Raw genomic sequence first — 22,201 nt, 5'->3', positions numbered from 1 at the left:
GAAGATCAAAAAACGGTAAATTTTCGCTTTTTTCGTTTATAACCAAAAAGTTAAGTATTTTAAACAAATTTGAGAGTGAGAAACTCATAAATCGTATAAAAAACTTCAATATGGCGTTCGCTGAATATGTCTATCCTTATTGGTTGCTTAGAAAATTGCAAAATAAATCATAAATTTTGAGTTTTTATAAATATTCATAACTTATGTAAAAAATAACTTAGAACGTTCTTATTACACGGAATGCTGAGACTTCTGGTGCTTAAACCGTACCCTAAATTTCAAAGCAATTGGTCAAATAGTTTAAAAGGTATTTAATTTGTTTATCCCAAATTAATTTTTTTTTCAACGCTATAAGTCAGAAAATGATGAAGTTACACTAAAACTTTGGATAGTTTATGAAAGAAGAAGATTTATACTATTAACTTAATTAAAAAAAAATACAAAAAATATTTCTAAATACTGCAAAATTATTACTGCAAAAACATGTGAATTAAAAAAAGGGGAGGCTAACTTCGTCCCTAATTGTCCTAGGACAATGGTTTTTCTTTCTAAAATTCAGTCTTTCCAAATATGAAAAAATAATTTTTTTGCGGGTAACGGTTAAAAAGTTATTCTAATTCTTTAAAAGTAAACAAAAATTCGACGTGTTTTTGCAAAATAATTTTACACTGTTTAAAATTACTTTTTGTCATTTTTTTTAATTAAGTCAATAGTATAAATGTTCTTCTTCCATAAACTGTCAGAAGTCTTACTGTAACCTCATAATTTGCTGACTTATAGTGTTGCAAAAAAAATTAATTTGGGATAAACAAATTAAATAACTTTTAAATTATTTGACCAATTGCTTTGAAATTTAAAATATAATTTAAGCACCAGAATTCTCAGCAATTCGTGTAATAAGAAGGTTCTAAGTTAATTTTTACATAAGGTATGAATATTTATAAAAACTCAAAATTTATGCTTCCGTAGTTCTCGGTATACAATAAAACTATTTATACCGGAGTAAGGTTAGAACGCCCTCTAACGGGGAATAAGTGAAATAAATGGCGACTCGATTCTAGTTTTCTGTTGACCTAGATATCAAAATATCAAAAGGCACCGCTGGGAAAATATTCCAAAAATGCGGTTCAGAGAAACTATATGAAACGAGTCTTTGTACTCTCATACAGAGTACTCTCGCCATTTATTTCACTTATTCCCCGTTAGAGGGCGTTCTAACCTTACTCCGGTATAAATAGTTTTATTGTATACCGAGAACTACGGAAGTTTTGATTTAAATTTGTCTTCTTGCATAGCCTCCTTGACAAAAGGTAGACCTAGAAATAGCGCTATCGGGGGATGGCAGGAGACAGATTTAAATCAAAACTAAACCGTCTATTTTTGTATTTTTACTAATGCCATACTCTGTATGAGAGTACAAAGACTCGTTTCATATAGTTTCTCTGAACCGCATTTTTGGAATATTTTCCCAGCGGTGCCTTTTGATATTTTGATATCTAGGTCAACAGAAAACTAGAATCGAGTCGCCATTTATTTCACTTATTCCCCGTTAGAGGGCGTTCTAACCTTACTCCGGTATAAATAGTTTTATTGTATACCGAGAACTACGGAAGTTTTGATTTAAATTTGTCTTCTTGCATAGCCTCCTTGACAAAAGGTAGACCTAGAAATAGCGCTATCGGGGGATGGCAGGAGACAGATTTAAATCAAAACTAAACCGTCTATTTTTGTATTTTTACTAATGCCATACTCTGTATGAGAGTACAAAGACTCGTTTCATATAGTTTCTCTGAACCGCATTTTTGGAATATTTTCCCAGCGGTGCCTTTTGATATTTTGATATCTAGGTCAACAGAAAACTAGAATCGAGTCGCCATTTATTTCACTTATTCCCCGTTAGAGGGCGTTCTAACCTTACTCCGGTATAAATAGTTTTATTGTATACCGAGAACTACGGAAGTTTTGATTTAAATTTGTCTTCTTGCATAGCCTCCTTGACAAAAGGTAGACCTAGAAATAGCGCTATCGGGGGATGGCAGGAGACAGATTTAAATCAAAACTAAACCGTCTATTTTTGTATTTTTACTAATGCCATACTCTGTATGAGAGTACAAAGACTCGTTTCATATAGTTTCTCTGAACCGCATTTTTGGAATATTTTCCCAGCGGTGCCTTTTGATATTTTGATATCTAGGTCAACAGAAAACTAGAATCGAGTCGCCATTTATTTCACTCTCTCAAAATTTATGATTTATTTTGCAATTTTCTAAGCAACCAGTAAGAATAGACATATTCAGCGAACGCCATATTGAAATTTTTTAGACGATTTTTGAGTTTCTTACTCTCAAATTTGTTTAAATTGCTTAACTTTTTGGTTATACACGAAAAAAGCGAAAATTTACCGTTTTTTGATCTTCATTTGTTCATAACTATGTATATCATCAAAATCGGCTGCAGGAAACATAAAGGTTATTAATATAGATGTCCATACTACTCAAAAAATTTGGTTTCGACCTGGAGGGGGATGTGTCACGAGAAAAATCGTATTTCTTGGGACTATTTATAATTTATAATTTTCAGAGTTAGTAATAGATTAGGGCCATTGATAATTAGTTAAATTAAATTAGAAAATTGTTAAAATAAAAATTATGTAAAATCAACTGCTGTAATCCCATCAGGAAACGACCTGGATTAGTCATAAGAGACCAGGTCATTTGTATTTACTATAAATAAATAAAAAAAAATATATACATCTTAAATGTACGAGTTCAACTCGTACATAAATGTGTGTGAAATACATTGTGTATTAGTGGGACAAAACTAAAGTCATATTTGGAAAACAGAAAAAGTGTAAATAGTGTAGTAGAATTTGCATAATATAAACTTGGACCACACTCTACGACTAAAGAAATAAATAAATTATAGCTTATAAATTACAATATAAAAAAATTTCTTACCCGGCTGTGAGGCTGTTAGGCCACATCTACTTTGGACCCTGCAAATAAAAAAACATATCATTTGTGTGAACAGTAAAATACATTGATGAGCGCGCTAATAACCGGCAAAATAACGCAAAAGATGGAAAACATTAAGTTGTGAGATAAAAATTAATGAAACTAGTAGACGTAGAAAATTTAGCGATAAAAACCTATAAACTTACATTCTCTTTATTGTTTCCCACCTTTAGACGTATCAGACGAGTATGTTAACTAAAACTGTCACTCTCACAGTGGCAGTTGCCAAACTCGTCCGATACGTTTAAAGGTGGGAAACAGTAAGTAGAATGTAAATAATGTATAGGTTTTTATCGCTAGTTCTCCTACCTCCACTAGTTTCATTTCTTTTTAACTCACAACTTAATGTGTTTTCTATCTTTTGCGTTATTCTGTCGGTTATTAGCGCGCTCATCACTGTATGGGTCAAACTGGTGATAGGTGTATGTTCTCAAAAAACTTATGTAAAATTATTTCTTTCTCTCTTTTAATTTATACCAATTCAGATTAGCTTATCATTTCACAGTTCTGTCAAAGAATATATACTCTCAGGTCTCTAAGGTCTATATTCTTTGGTTCTATAGTACATTATTTCACGGTTTTTGCTCCAAATTTTAAAGAACTGCTTGGATTGATATGAAATTTGGCATACATATAGGTAATATGTCAAAGAAGAAAAGTAATATTGTGCCGATTTGTGCTTTTGCATTGTGAGTTTCACTCCTTCTCGGGGGTGAAAAACTATACGTTCGAAATAAGTCCGGAGATCGATAAACTAACTAATTCTGAGCAACTTTTGTTCTATAGCATTTTTTCACTAAGTTAATACTTTTCGAGTTATTTGCGAGTAAATGTTCATTTTTCAACAAAAAAAAACACATTTAAAGGCGGTTTTTTGCATATAACTCAAAAAGTAAGTATTTTATCGAAAAACATTCTTAGCAAAAATATAGATTCTAAAAATTTTTTGAAAAAACGGTGTATTATGAACTCTCTAGAACCAGTAGAAGCAAAGTTGTATGCAGCTAATGAAAAATAGGTTCATATCCGTCAAATTTCAAAATGGAATATTGCAACGTGAAATATCCAAACAATGATGTACTTTTTGGAAAAAACTCATTACATCTTTGTTAACGTTAAAAGAAATATTTATTTTTGTTTTTTTTTTTAATTACTAGCATCAAGAGAAAGCAAGTTACGCTCAAAATAAAGTTAATCCCTTTTTTTTTGTCAAAAAAACTCTGGAAAATCACCCCCTAATTAGCATCTTAAATAAAATTAATCGTTACCACTTTCCAAGTTACGGTACTTATGTATTATTTATATGATCTGTAAGTTTTATTCGTTCAAAAGGCTCATTTTTTTAAAATTTGGTTTTAAATTATAATATTTTTAATTAAAAAAATGCTTTTTTTTTCAAAATAACTTAAAATGTGTTAGTGATAGCAAAAATAAAGAATAAACAAATGTAGGTATAGCTTTTCTGAATATTTTGGATTTTTTTTTGTTTTTCTGTAAGACAAATTTGGTTAAGATATGGCTGTTCAAAATTTGCATAGTACACACGTAATTATTGACTCGTTCAAGCCCTTTCAATTACAGCTCCTTCAAAAATAAGCACTTTGAACCGATGAAAAATATTACTTCAAAAATTATGAATTAAAATGATCTGATTTTGTAGTTATTTTGATATCAATATGATTTTATTGTATATTTACATGTTGTTTTTTGTTACAGTTTCCTACATTATTTCGGACGCGATATTCGGCCCACTATAATTGCGTAAAGGTAGGAGTATAACTGTGGTAGAGATATGAGAAATTTTTTAATTTAAGATTAAATACAAAATAGAGAAGTTATTATAAATTTAAAATTTTTAAGTTTAAATTTAAAGAATATAAAACACATAATAAATTTCTTATACTTAAAATAACTAAAGATGAAATATTGAAAGATTTATTAAAGTTAGGGACTCCACAGAGTAGAAGTGTGAGCTTAATTTTGATAACTGTGAGATATGAGAGTGGATCACTGACAGATTCTAAGTGGTCAATAAGCGTAACTAATCTGTGAGTCTTTCGAGACCGGGGTAAGTTGTTCAAGGCTGATCCGGGTGCTGCCAAAAAGTTGTCTAAAAGAGGGATTTTGATATGAAGAAAGAAGTGAGACAAAACAAGATCAACGAAGAGGAGCAAGATGGAATTGCTAAAGTGTAAGAAACTTACATTAACAGCAGCGCAAGTGCTGTAAATTGAAGAGGAATCATCAAAATCTCTTCTTTAGACTTCTTGATGGCCAACCAATAGGAACTGTTTGGTGATGGTATGAATATATGTCAGAATGAGTTGGTCGCCGCCGGGATCAGAAGATGTCCGGAGTGTTTATGGAACCGAGAACCGTAATCGATGCAGATATTAGATATTTACGTGTTTACAAGGTATGGCACATATTGTAGCAGAGTAGCAGATTTGGTTGATTGGTGCAGTGTTCGAGAAGAAGATCTACCAAATGTAAGTTTATAACGCATTTTTTTATTTGTTTTAGATTGATTGTTTATAAATTTGGCATTTTTCTATGTGATATCTTTTTATTCATGTTATTCATGTACATATTCACTACGTTACAAAAGCAAACTTCTTTAGTATTCTTCTTTATTTCTGTCTATTGTATCGAAAGCAGCCTAGTAATCAATGAATACTAAAGAGGCCAATACCTTGTTAGGTTAGTCATTAATCACTGTAACGAGAAATTCTCCACACTGTATTTATAGGCTATTGATTATATTCAAAATAAGATAGCTAAAAGGAACTACAACGTTAACGGAGATTTATTATTTTATATGGTCAATGGACATCTATATATGAAAAAACCGCGGAGTGCTACCATTTAAAGGGGTGCGTTTTTGAGAAATGGGTGAATTAGTCCCTGGGCACAGGTTACATTAGGGTGAGTTCTATGCACTTTTGGTAGAAACACGTCTACATAAAAATTGTTCCTGGTTAAATTTTCTATCTAAATATAACTTTTTAAAGTCAAAGATACTTTTTTTTACAAAAATATATTCAAAAGCAAAAGCACAAAGAAACCCAAAAGAAAGAAATTTTGTTTTTTGTCTCATAACTTTCGTCCACGAGGATATAGGTATAGACATTGCTTTACAAAAAAAAAACTTACATATTTTCTCTTTAAAATTGTGTTTGGTAGAGGTCATTAGGATTTACAATTTTCGAAATATGATTTTTCAAAGTTCGCCACTCACAGCAATTTTGGGCAATTTTCCTTGTTATTTCGCAAATATTGTTATGTAACTTTTTTCTACGTAACTTTAGGTATATGAAGTGGTAAATGTAATAGGAATAGAAATCAATTACCTTTAAAATGGTCTATTGTATAACGTTGTACGACTTTTTTTAAAGAGATTATGGTTTTTCAAGGTTTTATGCTTTTAACGATTTTTTTATAATATAATATAAAAATAAAATAAAATTATTATATAATATATTATATATTAAATACCTAAATTATTTTTTACATTTTTTACGATTATTTTTGAAATTTCTCATTATAACTTTTTTTTTGTATATGAATATACAACATACTATCTATATATTGCGCAACAAAGAGGGCTTACTTTCTGTTCTTTTAAATGGTGTATCATCTATATTTAAATACATAATGGAAACCGAGTGATTCTTTGATATTTTTTTACCTGTATTATTTAAAATTATTTCCTTTACACAAATTGCATAAACATTAGTCTTAAAAAACATCACTTTAGTTAAAATTATTTAAACGTTGACATTTAAAAAATTTTCAAAATCAAAGTCCATCTCTTCGTTAGCATTAGCTTCAATATCTTCCTCTGACACCTCACTTATCTTAGAGTTCCCACAATTAGTACCCATTGCAGAATATTGAACAACTAATTCCTATCTTCCTACAACCGCAGTTTTTTGCATATCCTTTGGTACATTTACATGCTATTTTTTCAAGCAAAGCTTGTGGTGCAGGAGCTTTGACAGTAAATATTGGAATTAATCCATATTTTGAAGTTTGCCCGGCCGAGTCAAGTGGATCCAAAGTATTACCTATAACAAATAAGATTCAATCATAACACACAATCACATAAAAAAGTTATAATGAGGAATTTAAAACATAATCCTAAAATCAAAAATCGTTGCAAGTACTTATTACAATTTGAAAAAGCATATGTTATTCAAAAATAATCATAAAATTTTTTATAATACACCATTTTAAAGTAAACAGAATAAGCTTTCTTTTTTATTATATAATATATACCATATAGAAAAAAAGTTATAATGGGAAATTTAAAAAAGTAATCGTAAAAAGTATAAAAACTCGTTAAAAGTATAAAGTCTTGAAAAAGATAACCTCTTTAAAAGAAGTCGTACAACATTATACAGTAGACCATTTTAAAGGTAATTGATTTCTATTCCTCTTACATGTACCATTGCATATACCTAAAGTTACGTAGAAAAAAGTTACAGAACAATATTTGCGAAATAACAAGGAAAATTGCCCAAAATTGCTGTGAGTGGCGAAATTTGAAAAATCATATTTCGAAAACTGTAAATCCTAATGACCTCTACCAAACATCGTTTTAAAGAGAAAATATGTAAGTTTTTTTTCTGTGAAGCAATGTCTATACCTATATCCTCGTGGACAAAAGTTATGGGACAAAAAACAAAATTTCTTTCTTTTGGGTTTCTTTGTGGTTTTTCTTTTGAATATATTTTTGTAAAAAAAAGTATCTTTGACTTTAAAAAGTTATATTTAGATGGTAAATTTAACCAGGAACAATATTTATGTAGACGTGTTTGTACCAAAAGTGCATAGAAATCACCCTAATGTAACCTGTGCCCAGGGACTAATTCACCCATTTCTCAAAAACGCACCCCTTTAAATGGTAGCACTCCGCGGTTTTTTCATATATAGAGATTCATTGACCATATGAAATAATAAAACCCCGTTAACGTTGTAGTTCCTTTCTATAGTACATAATCAATAGCCTATTAAAGCAATCTTTAGTTATTTTAAAAAAAGAAATATAAATTGTAGAAAGCTTCACGCAAAACAAAGTAGATACTTTTAATAGAGTTCATTAAAATTATCTCAATTTCCTGCTTATCTAAGCTTCCCGTCCATCATAACAGGAAAATAACTACTTTTTATAACAAAGCTTAAGTCCTAAAACATCCAATTGGATTAATTATCGACAACTTACATCCATTCACTAACTATCTAATAATAAAAATCATCAAAAACCCCCAAAAAACCCCTTAATAGTATAAGTAATAAGTATTAAAATTAGTTTAATATGTAACAAATTATTTTACAAATCAAATAAACTGTTTAAAGTATATTTTATTTCATTAGAATCATATAATAACGTCTCACGTACGTACAAAGTACACACACATTCTTTTTTTAACTTTCATCATTTATCCATAATTAAGTTCTATAAAAATAGCTTGGACCAATAAAAAACGAAATTGCAAAAAAATGTTTTACGTTGAGCTATAAAAGTTTTGATGGAACAAGAATTGTGGCAGCGACGATGGCAGTGGATTTATCTTCAACAATTTGACCTATTGTAAATCAATAGAAATGTTACGAGAAATTCGACACTATTCTGACACTATGTACCGGGTGTCCCAATAAGAATGGCTCTCGTCCATATCTCAGGAACCGTTTATAGTATGTACAACTTTGAGTAAAAAATATTTATAACAAAAGTTGCCTCGGGAAAAGCCTGGAAATAATTTTCATAATTGTAGGTTCACCGCTAGAGGGCGTAATTGAATATCAAAAATTAAAAAATCAAAACTCTACAAAATCTGCCTAATGAAAGGGCACTGGAAATCCGATCATCATATTCTTCATAAAATTCTGCGCATACTTGATTTCACAAGTTTAAGTCTACCTTTGCAAATAAGAGGTGGGGCTGAGTGGGAACCTTGTTATGAAAAAATGGCTGTGCAAACTTGGTCTTGTTGAAAACAGCTCTTTTTCGTCAATGTAAGAGTTATAATTTCGAAACAGCCTATTAAGTAATATGCCAGCTAAGAGGCGTTATTTAATTATTTTCAGAAATCTAGTTTTGTTGGAAAATATTAAATACAAGTATCCATTTTAATCCTGTATTACAAAATTAGATCAAATTTGCAACAAAATACCGAAAACCGCATGTCGATATCTTTTTTCTATCTCGAGATATCTTAACAAACGTGTACATTTTAAACATAACTGATACTGTCACCGGTAAACGAAGTTAAGGAAAGGTAGTGTGCTATGGAAAAAACAAAGAAACATTTTTTAGATGTCAACGTGTATTAATTAAAACAACAATAGGACAAACAACACTATAAAATATAACAAAGAAATAAAAACAACTACTTAGTGACCACTTAAATGTTCAAATTATGGCCCATAATTTTCGATGCAAGTATTTACTCTAAGAGTATATTGAACAGCAGTCTCAATTTCTGCTTTCGCAATGTTTTGCATGGAGTTTCCTACTCTCTGGATCATGTTTTCTCGAGTAGTGGGCCTAGCGACAAAAACAAGGTCTTTCATCCGCCCCCATGAATAAAAGTCTAAAACAGTTCAATCTGGTGATCTGGCTAGCCAAAAAATAGGCTTCCACTCCAAAATCTCTTACTACTCTGGAAAAATGCGAGGGACAACCATCGTGCTGAAACAACATGGACCTACCAACTGCTAGCGGTACATCTTCCAGAAGAAGAGGCAATTCATTCCTTAAAAAAATTAGATAGCGTTCACCAATAATCATTATCGAAAAGAAGGGGTCCAATTATCTGACTATCACCAGATTTAACTGTTTGGTGTGGTGAAGGTTTGGTATTTCACTTTTATTTAGGTATGAGGACGGATTAAAGACCTTGTTTTTGCAGCTAGGCTTACTCGAGAAAAAATGATCCAGAGAATACGAAACCCCATTCAAAGCATTTTGAGAGCAGAAATTAAGACTGCTGTTCAATCTACTATTGAAAGAGTAAATGCTTGAATCAAAAATGATGGGCAATAATTGGAACATTTAAGTCGTCACTAAGTAGTTGTTTTTATTTCTTTGTTATATTTTTTAGTGTTGTTTGTCTTATTGTTGTTTTAATTAATTATATACGTTGAGATCTGGAAAATGTTTCTTAGTTTTTTCCACAGCACACTACCTTTCCTTAACTTCGTTTATCGGTGACAGTAACGGTTAGGTTTAAAATTTACACGTTTCTTGGTATCTCGAGACAGAAAAAAGATATCGACATGCGGTTTTCGCTATTCTGTTGCTAATTTGATCTAATTTTGTAATACAGGATTAAAAGTGCATACTTGTATTTAATATTTTCCAAAGAAAACTAGATTTCTGAAAATAATTAAATAACGCCGCCTAGCTGGCATATTACTTAATAGGCTGTTTCGAAATTATAACTCTTACATTGACGAAAAAGAGCAGTTTTCAACAAGACGAAGTTTTCAAAATTCGATTTAGCAGAACCGGACTTACAGCCATTTTTTCATATCAAGGTTCCCACTCACCCCCACCTCTTATTTGCAAAGGTAGACTTAAACTTGTAAATCAAATATGCGCAGAATTTTATGAAGAATACGATTGTTAGATTTCCAGTGCCCTTTCATTCGGCAAATTTTGTAAAATTTTGATTTTTTTAATTTTTGATATTCAATTACGCCCTCTAGCGGTGAACCTACAATTATGAAAATAATTTCCAGGCTTTTCCCGAGGCAACTTTTGTTATAAATATTTTTCTCAAAGCTGTACTATAAACGGTTCCTGAGATATGGCCGAGAGCCATTCTTATTGGGACACCCAGTACATTTGAATCAAGCTGTATTTGTTATAGATTATAGATTATTGAAACCTTCCCGTAAAACAAAATAGTTTTAATACTGTTCATTAAAGCTAACACCATTTCCTGCTTATTTAAGCTTCTCGTCCATCATCCCAGCAAAACAAATACTTTTTATAACAAAGCTTAAGTTCTAAAAACATCCTGTACCTATCAATTTATCGATAACTTACCTTCATTCACTAACTATCTGATAATAAAAATCGCCAACAATAAAAAAGTTAAATAGCTCCTTAGCCGCGTCGGCAATTCTTAAGAGATCTTTATTTAAAAGAATCAAGAATCAAGAGCAGAAGAGCAAGTTAGTTACAGTCGAGCGACTTTCCAATATAAGGCTCATTAGAAGAGGATGTAAACTTCAAAACCAATATCCGCTGGAATATCTCGACGAATATTGCTCCAAATACAAATACACCTATTCCCTCCCGCGCCCTGGCCTTTTATGTCGTCACTTCGTCATTCATGAGACCTTGCAGATGTTGAAAAATGCTTTTGTAAAATCAAACGAGCGTATGAAACGTTAGCGCAAACATTAAGTGCTTGCTCGACAGAGCAAAAATCTTTATTGGGTAGTTAACCCACTCAAAAACAATGAAGGATGTAGTTTTAATAAAAATGCAAACGATAATCGAGAACTTACAAATTACATATTATACAGTGAGGACGTTTGAGTTGTAATAAATTCATTTTTTCGAAAATTTTTTGCTCAATTAGAAATCCAATGAAATCAATTAATTTGTGGTCATCTGATTGAATACAACCAATAAAACCAACATTATACTGAAAACACATCCCATGGGCTGTTTTCACTCAATCATGTAGCTATGGATACCTACATTTCGTTTCATTTCGATTTTGACATTTCAAATATTCAATATTTCAAAATGTCACGATTTGGTTGTAATACTGATGAGAATATTAATGAAATTATCGAATCAAATATACCAAAGAATACTGTTTACAGTAAAAAATTTTCTATCCGAATAACCCTCGAACATTGATAAATGCTCAAAAATTTTTTAACAACTTTCTCAAGCTTGTTGCTTACAGGCAACAGACCTCCGCCTACGGCGTCGGTCTGTTTCCAAGCAACAAGCTTTCGAAATCTGTTATAAAATTTTTTCGAACAATTATCAATGTCCTTGGGTTATTACTACTAAAAATTTACATTTTTTCTGTTTTCTGACAGCAGTAAAATGTATTTTGCTTGCATTAAATAAATTACATACATTCTTCTTTTTGTCTCAATTAATTTAGTTATGAAGCAAAAAATAAACTTTTAGGTGGTCAAAAAAATAGTTAAAGGCTCGAGCCAAGAAATCTAATTAGTAGAGATTGTTGTATAGATTGTATCGAACTACCTTCAACTAAATTTTTAGATAATTTGAGATTGTCAGGTAAAAGTACAGTTTACAAACTACAAAAAATGTTATTTTCAAAAAACTGGTTCTTTTTAAACAGCCGTTCGCTGTTATTATAATATACAGTATGTCCCTGTAAGTTATCCATATGGAAAACTTTTTTATTATTAATTTTACCGAAAAAGTTATTCTTCATAAAAAGCTCTGCATGGTCCAAAACCTAAGATTTAACCATCAAATATCAATTTTTTTGAATATTATACGAGGTATGTCAAAAAGTTTGAATTTCACTCAAAAGTAAAGTAGCTTTATTTTTCACAATATTGAAAATTGCTATTATGAAAAGTTGTTTGGAATTAAAAACTATATTCTAATATGCAATTACATCGTTCTTATTGAAAAAAAAAATTGAAAAATTGTGGATAACTAACATTATTTTCAGTTATTTCAATTCTGATAACTCTTTTATTATTAATTTTACGAAAAAAAGTGATTCTTAATAAAAAGTTTTGGATGGTCTAAAACCTAAAATACAACTATATTATATCAAATTTTATCAATTTTATACGAGGTATGTCAAAAAAGATAAATTTAGATCAAAAGTAAAGTACCTTTATAATTAAAAAAAAAATTCAATTAGAAGGATGTAATTGCATACTAGAATATAGTCTTTAATTCCAAACAACTTTTCATAATAGCAATTTTTAATATTGTGAAAAATAAAGCTACTTTACTCTTGAGTGAAATTAAAACGTTTTGACATGCCTCGTATAATATTTAAAAAAATTGATATTTGATGGTTAAATTTTAGGTTTTGGACCAAGCAGAGCTTTTTATGAAGAATAACTTTTTTTTCGTAAAATTAATAATAAAAAAGTTTTCCATATGGATACAACTTAAGCAAGAAACTATTTATGAACGCCCAGCACGGCACGGCACAGCACAGGCCGGCACGTCCAAAAACCCATTTGTAACGGCCGGCACGGCACCGGAAAAATGATCATATATTTTAAAAACTATCGAAAAATAAAAAATTTTTAAAGACATAAACTACACAATTTTAATGAATATGCATCATGTTAAAAAAACGAATTCCTGGTTAAAAGATAATGTACGTACCTGTCCATTGATCAAAATTTTCGGATATTTGTACCCACGCATTGTCCTTTTTCTTACTATCATGATAACTTGAGTCCGATGCATCATACAAAAATGGATATTCTCTGACACGCTCAATGAAAAGTTCTTCCATATTATTTTATTTCAAAAGAAACAACGCGCTTTCAATTAAAAAATCAACAATATATCTGCTTATTACCAACAATTATGACGCACTGACGCCGACTGGCCGTTCAGGCCGTTCGACTTCAACGGATTTTATTCTCCTCGGAGAATTTTGGCCGTTCCGTTTGCGTGCTGGCCTGTGCCGGGCCGAGCCGGCCGCTCATAATGGGTTACGTTGCATTTAAAACTATACAAATGAATTTGGACTGTCCTGTGCCGGGCCGGGCTGTGCCGTGCTGTGCCGTGCGGGCCGTTCATAATGGGTTTCTTGCTTTCAAAGGATTTTATTCTCCTCGGAGAATTTTGGCCGTTCCGTTTGCGTGCTGGCCTGTGCCGGGCTGTGCCGTGCTGTGCCGTGCCGGCCGTTCATAATGGGTTTCTTGCTTAACAGGCTATATTCGCTGATATGTATATTCGACAATCCTCGAATATACATATTTCAGGTGCAGGGTCACCTAGAGAAGGGGTTCTCAACCGGTGGAACGCGTACCACTGGTGGTACGCGGAAAGATTTCAGGTGGTACGCGTCACATGTGTGAAACAAGCGATTACGCTGGGCCTCTGTCTGCGAAAGTGCTAGTGCAGTTGTTGTGCTTTCATAATTATTAAGCTATGAAGAAGTTTTTGGTGAACCCTGGGAACCCTGGTGTTAAAAAACCTAAACCGTAGGCCAATTGGAAATACCACGAAAGTTACTTACAGTGTGGTTTTATAGTGAAGTCTGGCACAGAAAATAGTGATAATTCTATTCATCAATGTCTCGCTTGTTTCGAAACGTTTTCGAACCAAAACATGAAGCCTTCTATGCTGATACGTCATCAACACACAAAGCACTGTGATGTGGTTGGTAATCTGATCAAATTGTGATGTGGTTGGTAATCTGATCAAATTTTTTTAAAAGAGAATCTACTTTTTTAAGAAAGAAAATAAAGGCATGACTAGCTTTGTAAATATGATACTAACTTAAACTTACTAAACGCATCCTATCTTGCTAGATGTAGAATTACAAAGGATGGAAAGCCTCACACAGTAGGTGAGACACTTTTACTACCGGCCGTTGTGGAAATGGCCCAAACCGTGTTAGGAGAAATGGCAGCCAAAGAAATTTAAAAAATATCATGTTGTCAAACAACACAGTGAAAAGGCGAATTACTGATATGTCTTCCAATATTGAAGAACAACTTTGTGTAAAACTTCAAGAATGGCCATATTTTGCACTTTAAGTAGACGAAAGCACCGATATAACAAACATAGCACAGCTGCTCGTATTTGTACGATTTGATTTTTATGAAGACGTTATAAAATAGTTTTTGTTCTGCAAACTACTTGAATCAAACACTATAGAGGAATTCATAGGTCAGGTAAATTGACAGGGCTAGCAGCAAAAACAAAGAAAATTGCTCCTGAATGCCGAAGTACACATTGTAGGGGGGAGCTTTTCCATTACGTCCCCCCCCCCCGGTGTTTGGTGGTTTGGTGGTACGCCAAAATCTTCAAAATATTTCAGATCTTCAGGGCTTCAAGGTTGGGAACCCCTGACCTAGAGGGCTAAGAAATAGCTACAGGCTACTTTCTTAATGTACAATAATATACATAGGTACTAAATAAATCGCTGTAAAACAAAATTAAGAGACGTCTTATATTTCAGTTCGTTCAGAGAGCATATTCTTTTACGCATATAGACTCATAGACTCACTCGAGGTTTTATTTCTCCGGAAATAAAACTAATTGTTATACGTACCTACTAAAATTTGGTATCACAAAAAAAAATTGGTTGACAAATATCACAAAAAATTCGTAGAAATAACGTAAGTGTTTAATAATGTCAAGCCTTACAGCCACATTCATAGATAGTATCGACAAGAATTCACCAGCAGGCCCATCTCTGTGGGTAAGACGAGCAATCCCTTCATCTGCCCTTCAATGGATTTTGAGTCTCTGAGATCTTATCGGTGTCGAAGGAGTCGTGTAAATCTCCGAGAAGGTCGCAAGTTTACATCAATTTTCCGGCGGTTTGCACATTTAGACGCAACCAAGTGGAAGTTCCACTTTACCAGAAACGGACCAACAATGGGTTGGTAATGGTCGACGATTCACAAAGGCGGCTGTACAATCAACTTTTTGAAATATGTTTTGGATCATTTTCTAATAACAATTTTGAGAACCGTGTCTTTTCAAATTCATTGGCAAAAGGAGGAAAGACTATCATTTTTTGTTCTTTGTGCTTTTTCTTTAAAAAGGTATAAGATAATTACATTATTGTATTTTTAAACGCTTTTCTTTAATTCAGTAGGTTGCGTCAAATCTTTAGACGTTAATTTGACTGCCTTTTCTTCAATGGAAATGAATGAAATTTTGTAGACATATGGATTCGCGGGAACAATACACGAATAGTCGATCAATTTTTTTTTTATATTTATGAATTGTTTAAATAAAAAATAACTATTTTAATGGAAAATGCTTAAATTCTCTGGTTTTTTACAATGTAGAAACTTGAAACTTTTACAGATTGTAGCCAATTATGTGAACTATACATAATTTCACTTTTTACGTTAATTGTTTACGTTATGCTTAATAAATAAACAATAAAGTTTCAAATTTTTTGCCGATTCCGACTCTTTTCATGTTTGTATATCATATTATGTTTTATACATATGTATTTTAATAAACATGACAATATACATATTTTAATTTTTGAAAAGTGTAAGACTAAAAAGTAAAAAATAAAAAAATATGGAAAAAAAATTTTAGGAAACGCTTTTCTTTAGTTCCGAGTGACTAAAATTAAAAATATTAAAAATCAACTAAAAAGCAAAAAATAAAAAAAATTGAAAAAATCTAACAAATTCGTCAAAGAAAAGCGTGGGGCGAAAACCGTTTATTCGATGAAGACGCGCCACGTTTTTCTTTGACGAATGTGTTAGATTTTTTCAATTTTTTTTCTTTTTTGCTTTTTAGTTGATTTGTTGATATTTTTAATTTTAGTCACTCGGAACTGAAGAAAAGCGTTTCCTCAAATTTTTTTTCATATTTTTTTAAGTTTTAATTCTTTTCTGTTTAGATATTTATATTTCCTGTTTTTTTGAGCTTTTTATTTCACGATTCTGAATGTTTCACTTCTTCTATCGATTTTCATTTCATCGTACATCTGCTTTGCTGAATGGAGAATGGAGATCAAGCATCCTAACACGTCTCTTCAAAAAGGGAGAAAAATCGGACCCGGAGAATTACAGAGGAATTAATTTATTAAATACAATATTAAAATTAACAACCGAAGTGATAACAAACAAACTGAATAAAATTATAATGTTAGCTGAAGAACAACAAGGATTTAGGTCGGGAAGATCATGCACCGACGCTATATTCATATTGAGGCAGGTTTAAGAGAAGTCATTAGAATAGAGAGATATTGCAAATTAAACAAAGCCTACGTTGCGCTATTTACACCGCGCTATTTTGACAGAATTGACATTTCTCAGACGTTTCATAAATGCAGATATTGCTCAACATTTTGGTTGCGGTATTTTACGGCTCGATTAAGATTAGTTGTTTATTTAATTTGTACTCAAAATCCAGAATTTAGTTTAGATGGAAGAAAGGTTTGTATTTTCTTCCAAATATCGAGCAAGAGAAATAAATTATGCTTAAATGTTCTTACAAATAAAAGATTTTCCTGTTGCACTCTTCATGTTTTCCTGAACTAACGTCCAATTTTCTGGAGAAGTCAATGGATTTTGACATAAAACTTGTTTTAAGAAACACAAATCGTCATCAGACGTAAATCTAATTCGTTTGCTACTGTCTGAGGTACCCATTTTAGCAAATTATTACGAATACATTTGGTTTAAATGAAAGATAAACAACAAACATAACCTGAAAAGAAAATAGCGCAACGAATACCGCACAGCGTAACGACTCCCCTAATAACGGCAGGCCGTATTTCCAATAACGCAGCGTAAGCCAAATATCATCTGCGCATGCTCTACTGTCAAAATAACGCGTGCAGTAATACAGCAAGTGCAAAAAAGGATCTGCAATATCTCTCTATTACAACAAACCGGCATATTACCTACTCTGAGCTAATTAGCAAAATACAAGGAAAAGTTATTTACCATCAATTTTGTTGCTGGAATCTGGAATTGAAGCTTATGATTGTATATATTAATAATGTAGGTATGCAAAGTCCACAGATAGTGTGCTACTTTTTTTATAAACAAAATGGCGCCCGAAAATCGCGTTTTTTTCAATTTTTGCTCTATAACTCTAAAAATTTGAACTTTACACCAAAAACACTCAAATAAAAATTCACCGTGATTAAATTCTGCATAGACACGTGTTTTTCCTGATTTACTTCGACGAAAATTTTCCCCGCAAAATGCGGGTTTTTTCAACAAAATCTTTAAAGCTAAAAGATTCTTCAGCTAAAATTTTAGATAAGTAATTGTTTATCAATAATTAAATAACTTGGTAATATAAAAGCCCTTTTCGTATAGATTATAATTCCAGAAGCCGATGTAAATTGAATGAACAGTTTAGCAACAATTAAATTGTTAATCAAAATTTTACGGTCCCTATAATAACCACAATAATTATGATACATAATAATAACTATGATTTTTGTATAAAAAGACACTGTACCTATCTAATATACTTTACAGAATTGAAATTATACTATTTATGCGGCCTCGGGAATATTTTAAAATTATAAACAATTTTTTGGCTTATAAACAAATAGATCATCTCGGGAAATATTAAATTAAATTAAATCATGAAAACGGTATTGAAAAAAAGCGGCAGGACGCTTCTTTTAAACGAAAAAACGTTTAATTGTGATGAGTGGTTCCTGAGATACAACCGGTCAAAGTTGACCGGCATTTACGGCAAAGATATAAACAATAAGATCATAATTTTTGAACCATCACCTTTTTATTTTTTCCTCTTTTTCCACACCAATTTTCATATCTTTAAAATAGTGATACATATATTATTATAATAAAAACTATAGATATTCCGAGTGAAAATTACCAAAAATAGCAAAATTTCAATCAAAAATTAGGTTGAAGAAAATGTAATCTCAAAGTTCAAAATCGGTATACGTTAACAAAATGCATTTTCTCGTTTTCCCATGGAGCAATTGGCTTCATTCTCTTTTTGTTTCCAAGAAACTCGAGTAGAGCCATCTAACTGACGCATTATGAAATGTCAAAATTGCTTTTGTTTTGTTATAATAGATTAATTATTTATAAGAAAAGAAAACTACATATTTTTTCCAGTTGTAGACTTATTTTAGATTAACTTACGACAAGTGTACCTTTTAACGTTAAAAACACAAATATTCTCATTTGAAAGCTTTATAATTATGTAAACAATCTTTATTTATCCAAATTAAAAATTTTTGTTATAGTAAATAAATTAATATATTATAACAATACAAAAGCAACTTTGACATTTAATAATGCGTTAGTTAGATGGCTCTACTCGAGTTATTTGGGAACAAAAAAAGAATGAAGAAAATTGCTCCAAGGGAAGCCGAGAAAATGCATTTTTTAACGTATACCGATTTTGAATTTTGACATTACATTTTCTCCAACCTAATTTTTGATTGGAATTTTGCTATATTTGGCAATTTTCAATCGTAATATCGATAGTTTTTATTATAATAATATATGTTATGAGTATTTTAAAGATACGAAAACTGGTGTGGGGAAAGAGGACAAAAATAAAAAGATGATGGTTCAAAAATTACCATCCTATTGTTTATATCTTCACCGTACATGCCGGTCAACTTTGACCGGTTGTATCTCAGGAATCACTCATCGCAATTAAACGGTTTTTCTTTTAAAAGAAGTGTTCTGTCGCTTTTTTTCCAATACCATTTTCATTATTTAATTTAATTTAATATGTTTCGAGATATTCTATTTGTTTATAAGCCAAAAAATTGTTTATAATTTTAAAATATTCCCGAGGCCGCCTAAATAGTCCAATTTCAATTATGTAAAGTATATTAGACAGGTACAGTGTTTTTTTCTACAAAAATCATAGTTATTCTTATGTATCGTAATTATTGTGGTTATTATAGCGACCGTAAATTTTTAATTACCAATTCAATTGTTGCTAAACTGTTATGTAATTTCCATCAGCTTCTGGAATTATAATCTATGCGAAAGGAGCTTTTATATTACCAAGTTATTTAATTATTAATAAATAATTACTTATCTAAAATTTTAGTTGAAAATTAAAGATTTTGTTGGAAAAACCCGGATTTTCCGGAGACAATTTTCGTCGAAGTAAATCGGGAAAAACGCGTCTCTATGCAGAATTTAATTGCGGTAAATTTTTATTTGGCTGTTTTTGGTGTAAAGTTAAAATCTTTGGAGTTATAGAGCAAAAATTGAAAAAAACACGATTTTCGGGCGCCATTTTGTTTATAAAAAAAGTAGCACATTATCTGCGGACTTTGCATACCTATATTATTAATATATAGAATCATAAGACTGGATTCCAGCAATAAAATTGCTGGTAAATAACTTTTCCCAAAAATGGCCTATTCTCCGATAAATCTGCCCAGACTGTATTTCTGTTTCGTGGACGTGAAGTCATTTGACAGTGCTTAAATTAAAGTACCGGGTGTCCCAATAAGAATGGCTCTCGGCCATATCTCAGGAACGGTTTATAGTACAGCTTTGAGAAAAAAATATTTATAACAAAAGTTGCCTCGGGAAAAGCCTGGAAAATATTTTCATAATTGTAGGTTCACCGCTAGAGGGCGTAATTGAATATCAAAAATTAAAAAATCAAAATTTTACAAAATTTGCCTAATGAAAGGGAACTGGAAATCCGATCATCGTATTCTTCATAAAATTCTGCGCATATTTGATTTTACAAGTTTAAGTCTACCTTTGCAAATAAGAGGTGGGGTGAGTGGGAACCTTGTTATGAAAAAATGGCTGTAAGTCCGGTTCTGCTAAATCGAATTTTGCAAACTTGGTCTTGTTGAAAACAGCTCTTTTTCTTCAATGTAAGAGTTATAATTTCGAAACAGCCTATTAAGTAATATGATAGCTAGGAGGCAGTATTTAATTATTTCCAGAAATCTAGTTTTCTTTGGAAAATATTAAATACAAGTATGCATTTTTAATCCTGTATTACAAAATTAGATCAAATTATCAACAGAATAGCGAAAACCGCATGTCGATAGCTTTTTTCTATCCCTAGATATCTTAACAAAAGTGTAAATTTTAAACATAACTGTTACTGTCACCGGTAAACGAAGTTAAGGAAAGGTAGTGTGCTGTGGAAAAACAAAGAAACATTTTTTAGATGTCAACGTGTATTATATTTAAAACAATAGGACAAACAACACTATAAAATATAACAAAGAAATAAAAACAACTACTAAGTGACGACTTAAATGTTCAAATTATGGCCCATAATTTTCGATGCAAGTATTTACTGTTTAAGAGTATATTGAACAGCAGTCTCAATTTCTGCTCTCGCAATGCTTTGCATGGCGTTTCCTACTCTCTGGATCATGTTTTCTCGTGTAGTGGGCCTAGCGGCAAAAACAAGTTCTTTAATCCGCCCCCATAAATAAAAGTCTAAAACAGTTAAATCTAGTGATCTGGCTAGCCAAAAAATAGGCTTCCACGTCCTATCCACCTATCAGCAAATGACTCATCTAAAAATCTCTTACTACTCTGGAAAAATGCACGGGACAACCATCGTGCTAAAACAACATAGACCTACGAATTGCTAGCGGTACATCTTCTAGAAGAAGAGGCAATTCATTCCTTAAAAAAATAGATAGTGTTCAGCAATAATAGCATTCTCGAAAAGAAAGGGTCCAGTTATCTGACTATCACCAGATTTAACTGTTTGGTGTGGGGACGGTTTGATATTTCACTTTTATTTAGGTATGGGGACGGATTAAAGACCTTGCTTTTGCAGCTAGGCCTACCCAAGAAAAAATTATCCAGAGAATACGAAACCCCATTTAAAGCATTTCGAGAGCAGAAATTAAGACTGCTGTTCAATCTACTCTTGAAATAGTAAATGCTTGAATAAAAAATGATGGGCAATAATTTGAACATTTAAGTCGTCACTAAGTAGTTGTTTTTATTTCTTTGTTATATTTTATAGTGTTGTTTGTCTTAATTAATTATAATTTTATTGTTGTTTTAATTAATTATAATATACGTTGACATCTGGAAAATGTTTCTTTGTTTCTTCCACAGCGCACTACATTTCCGTTTACCGGTGACAGTAACGGTTACGTTTAAAATTTACACGTTTCCTTTAATATCTCGAGACAGAAAAAAGGTATCGACATGCGGTTTTCGCTATTCTGTTGCTAATTTGATCTAATTTTGTAATATAGGATTAAAAATGCATACTTGTATTTAATATTTTCCAAAGAAAACTAGATTTATGAAAATAATTAAATAACGCCTTTTAGCTGGCATATTACTTAATAGGTTGTTTCGAAATTATAACTCTTACATTGACGAACAAGAGCTGTTTTCAACAAGACCAAGTTTGCAAAATTCTATTTAGCAGAACTGGACTTACAGCCATTTTTTCATAACAAGGTTCCCACTCACCCCCACCTCTTATTTGCAAAGGTAGAGTTAAACTTGCGAAATCAAATATGCGCAGAATT

The 22,201-nt window shown here is 31.5% G+C and overlaps 1 protein-coding gene across 1 annotated transcript in view; it reads right to left on the bottom strand.

Moving 5' to 3' along the window:
- The window catches only part of LOC114327012 (homeobox protein OTX2-A-like), a 99,022-nt gene that overhangs the window by 57,828 nt on the left and 18,993 nt on the right, over positions 1 to 22,201 (bottom strand). The window contains exon 2 of the mRNA XM_028275510.2: positions 2,958 to 2,995. Coding sequence (XP_028131311.1) covers positions 2,958 to 2,983 — 26 coding nt within the window. The 5' untranslated portion in view covers positions 2,984 to 2,995. The remainder of the gene's footprint in view (positions 1 to 2,957; positions 2,996 to 22,201) is intronic.

This window comes from Diabrotica virgifera, chromosome 9 (genome assembly GCF_917563875.1).
Source record: "Diabrotica virgifera virgifera chromosome 9, PGI_DIABVI_V3a".
Taxonomy (NCBI): domain Eukaryota; kingdom Metazoa; phylum Arthropoda; class Insecta; order Coleoptera; family Chrysomelidae; genus Diabrotica; species Diabrotica virgifera.
The sequence above is the reverse complement of the archived record's forward strand: the minus strand, read 5'-3'. Positions and strand labels throughout refer to the sequence as shown.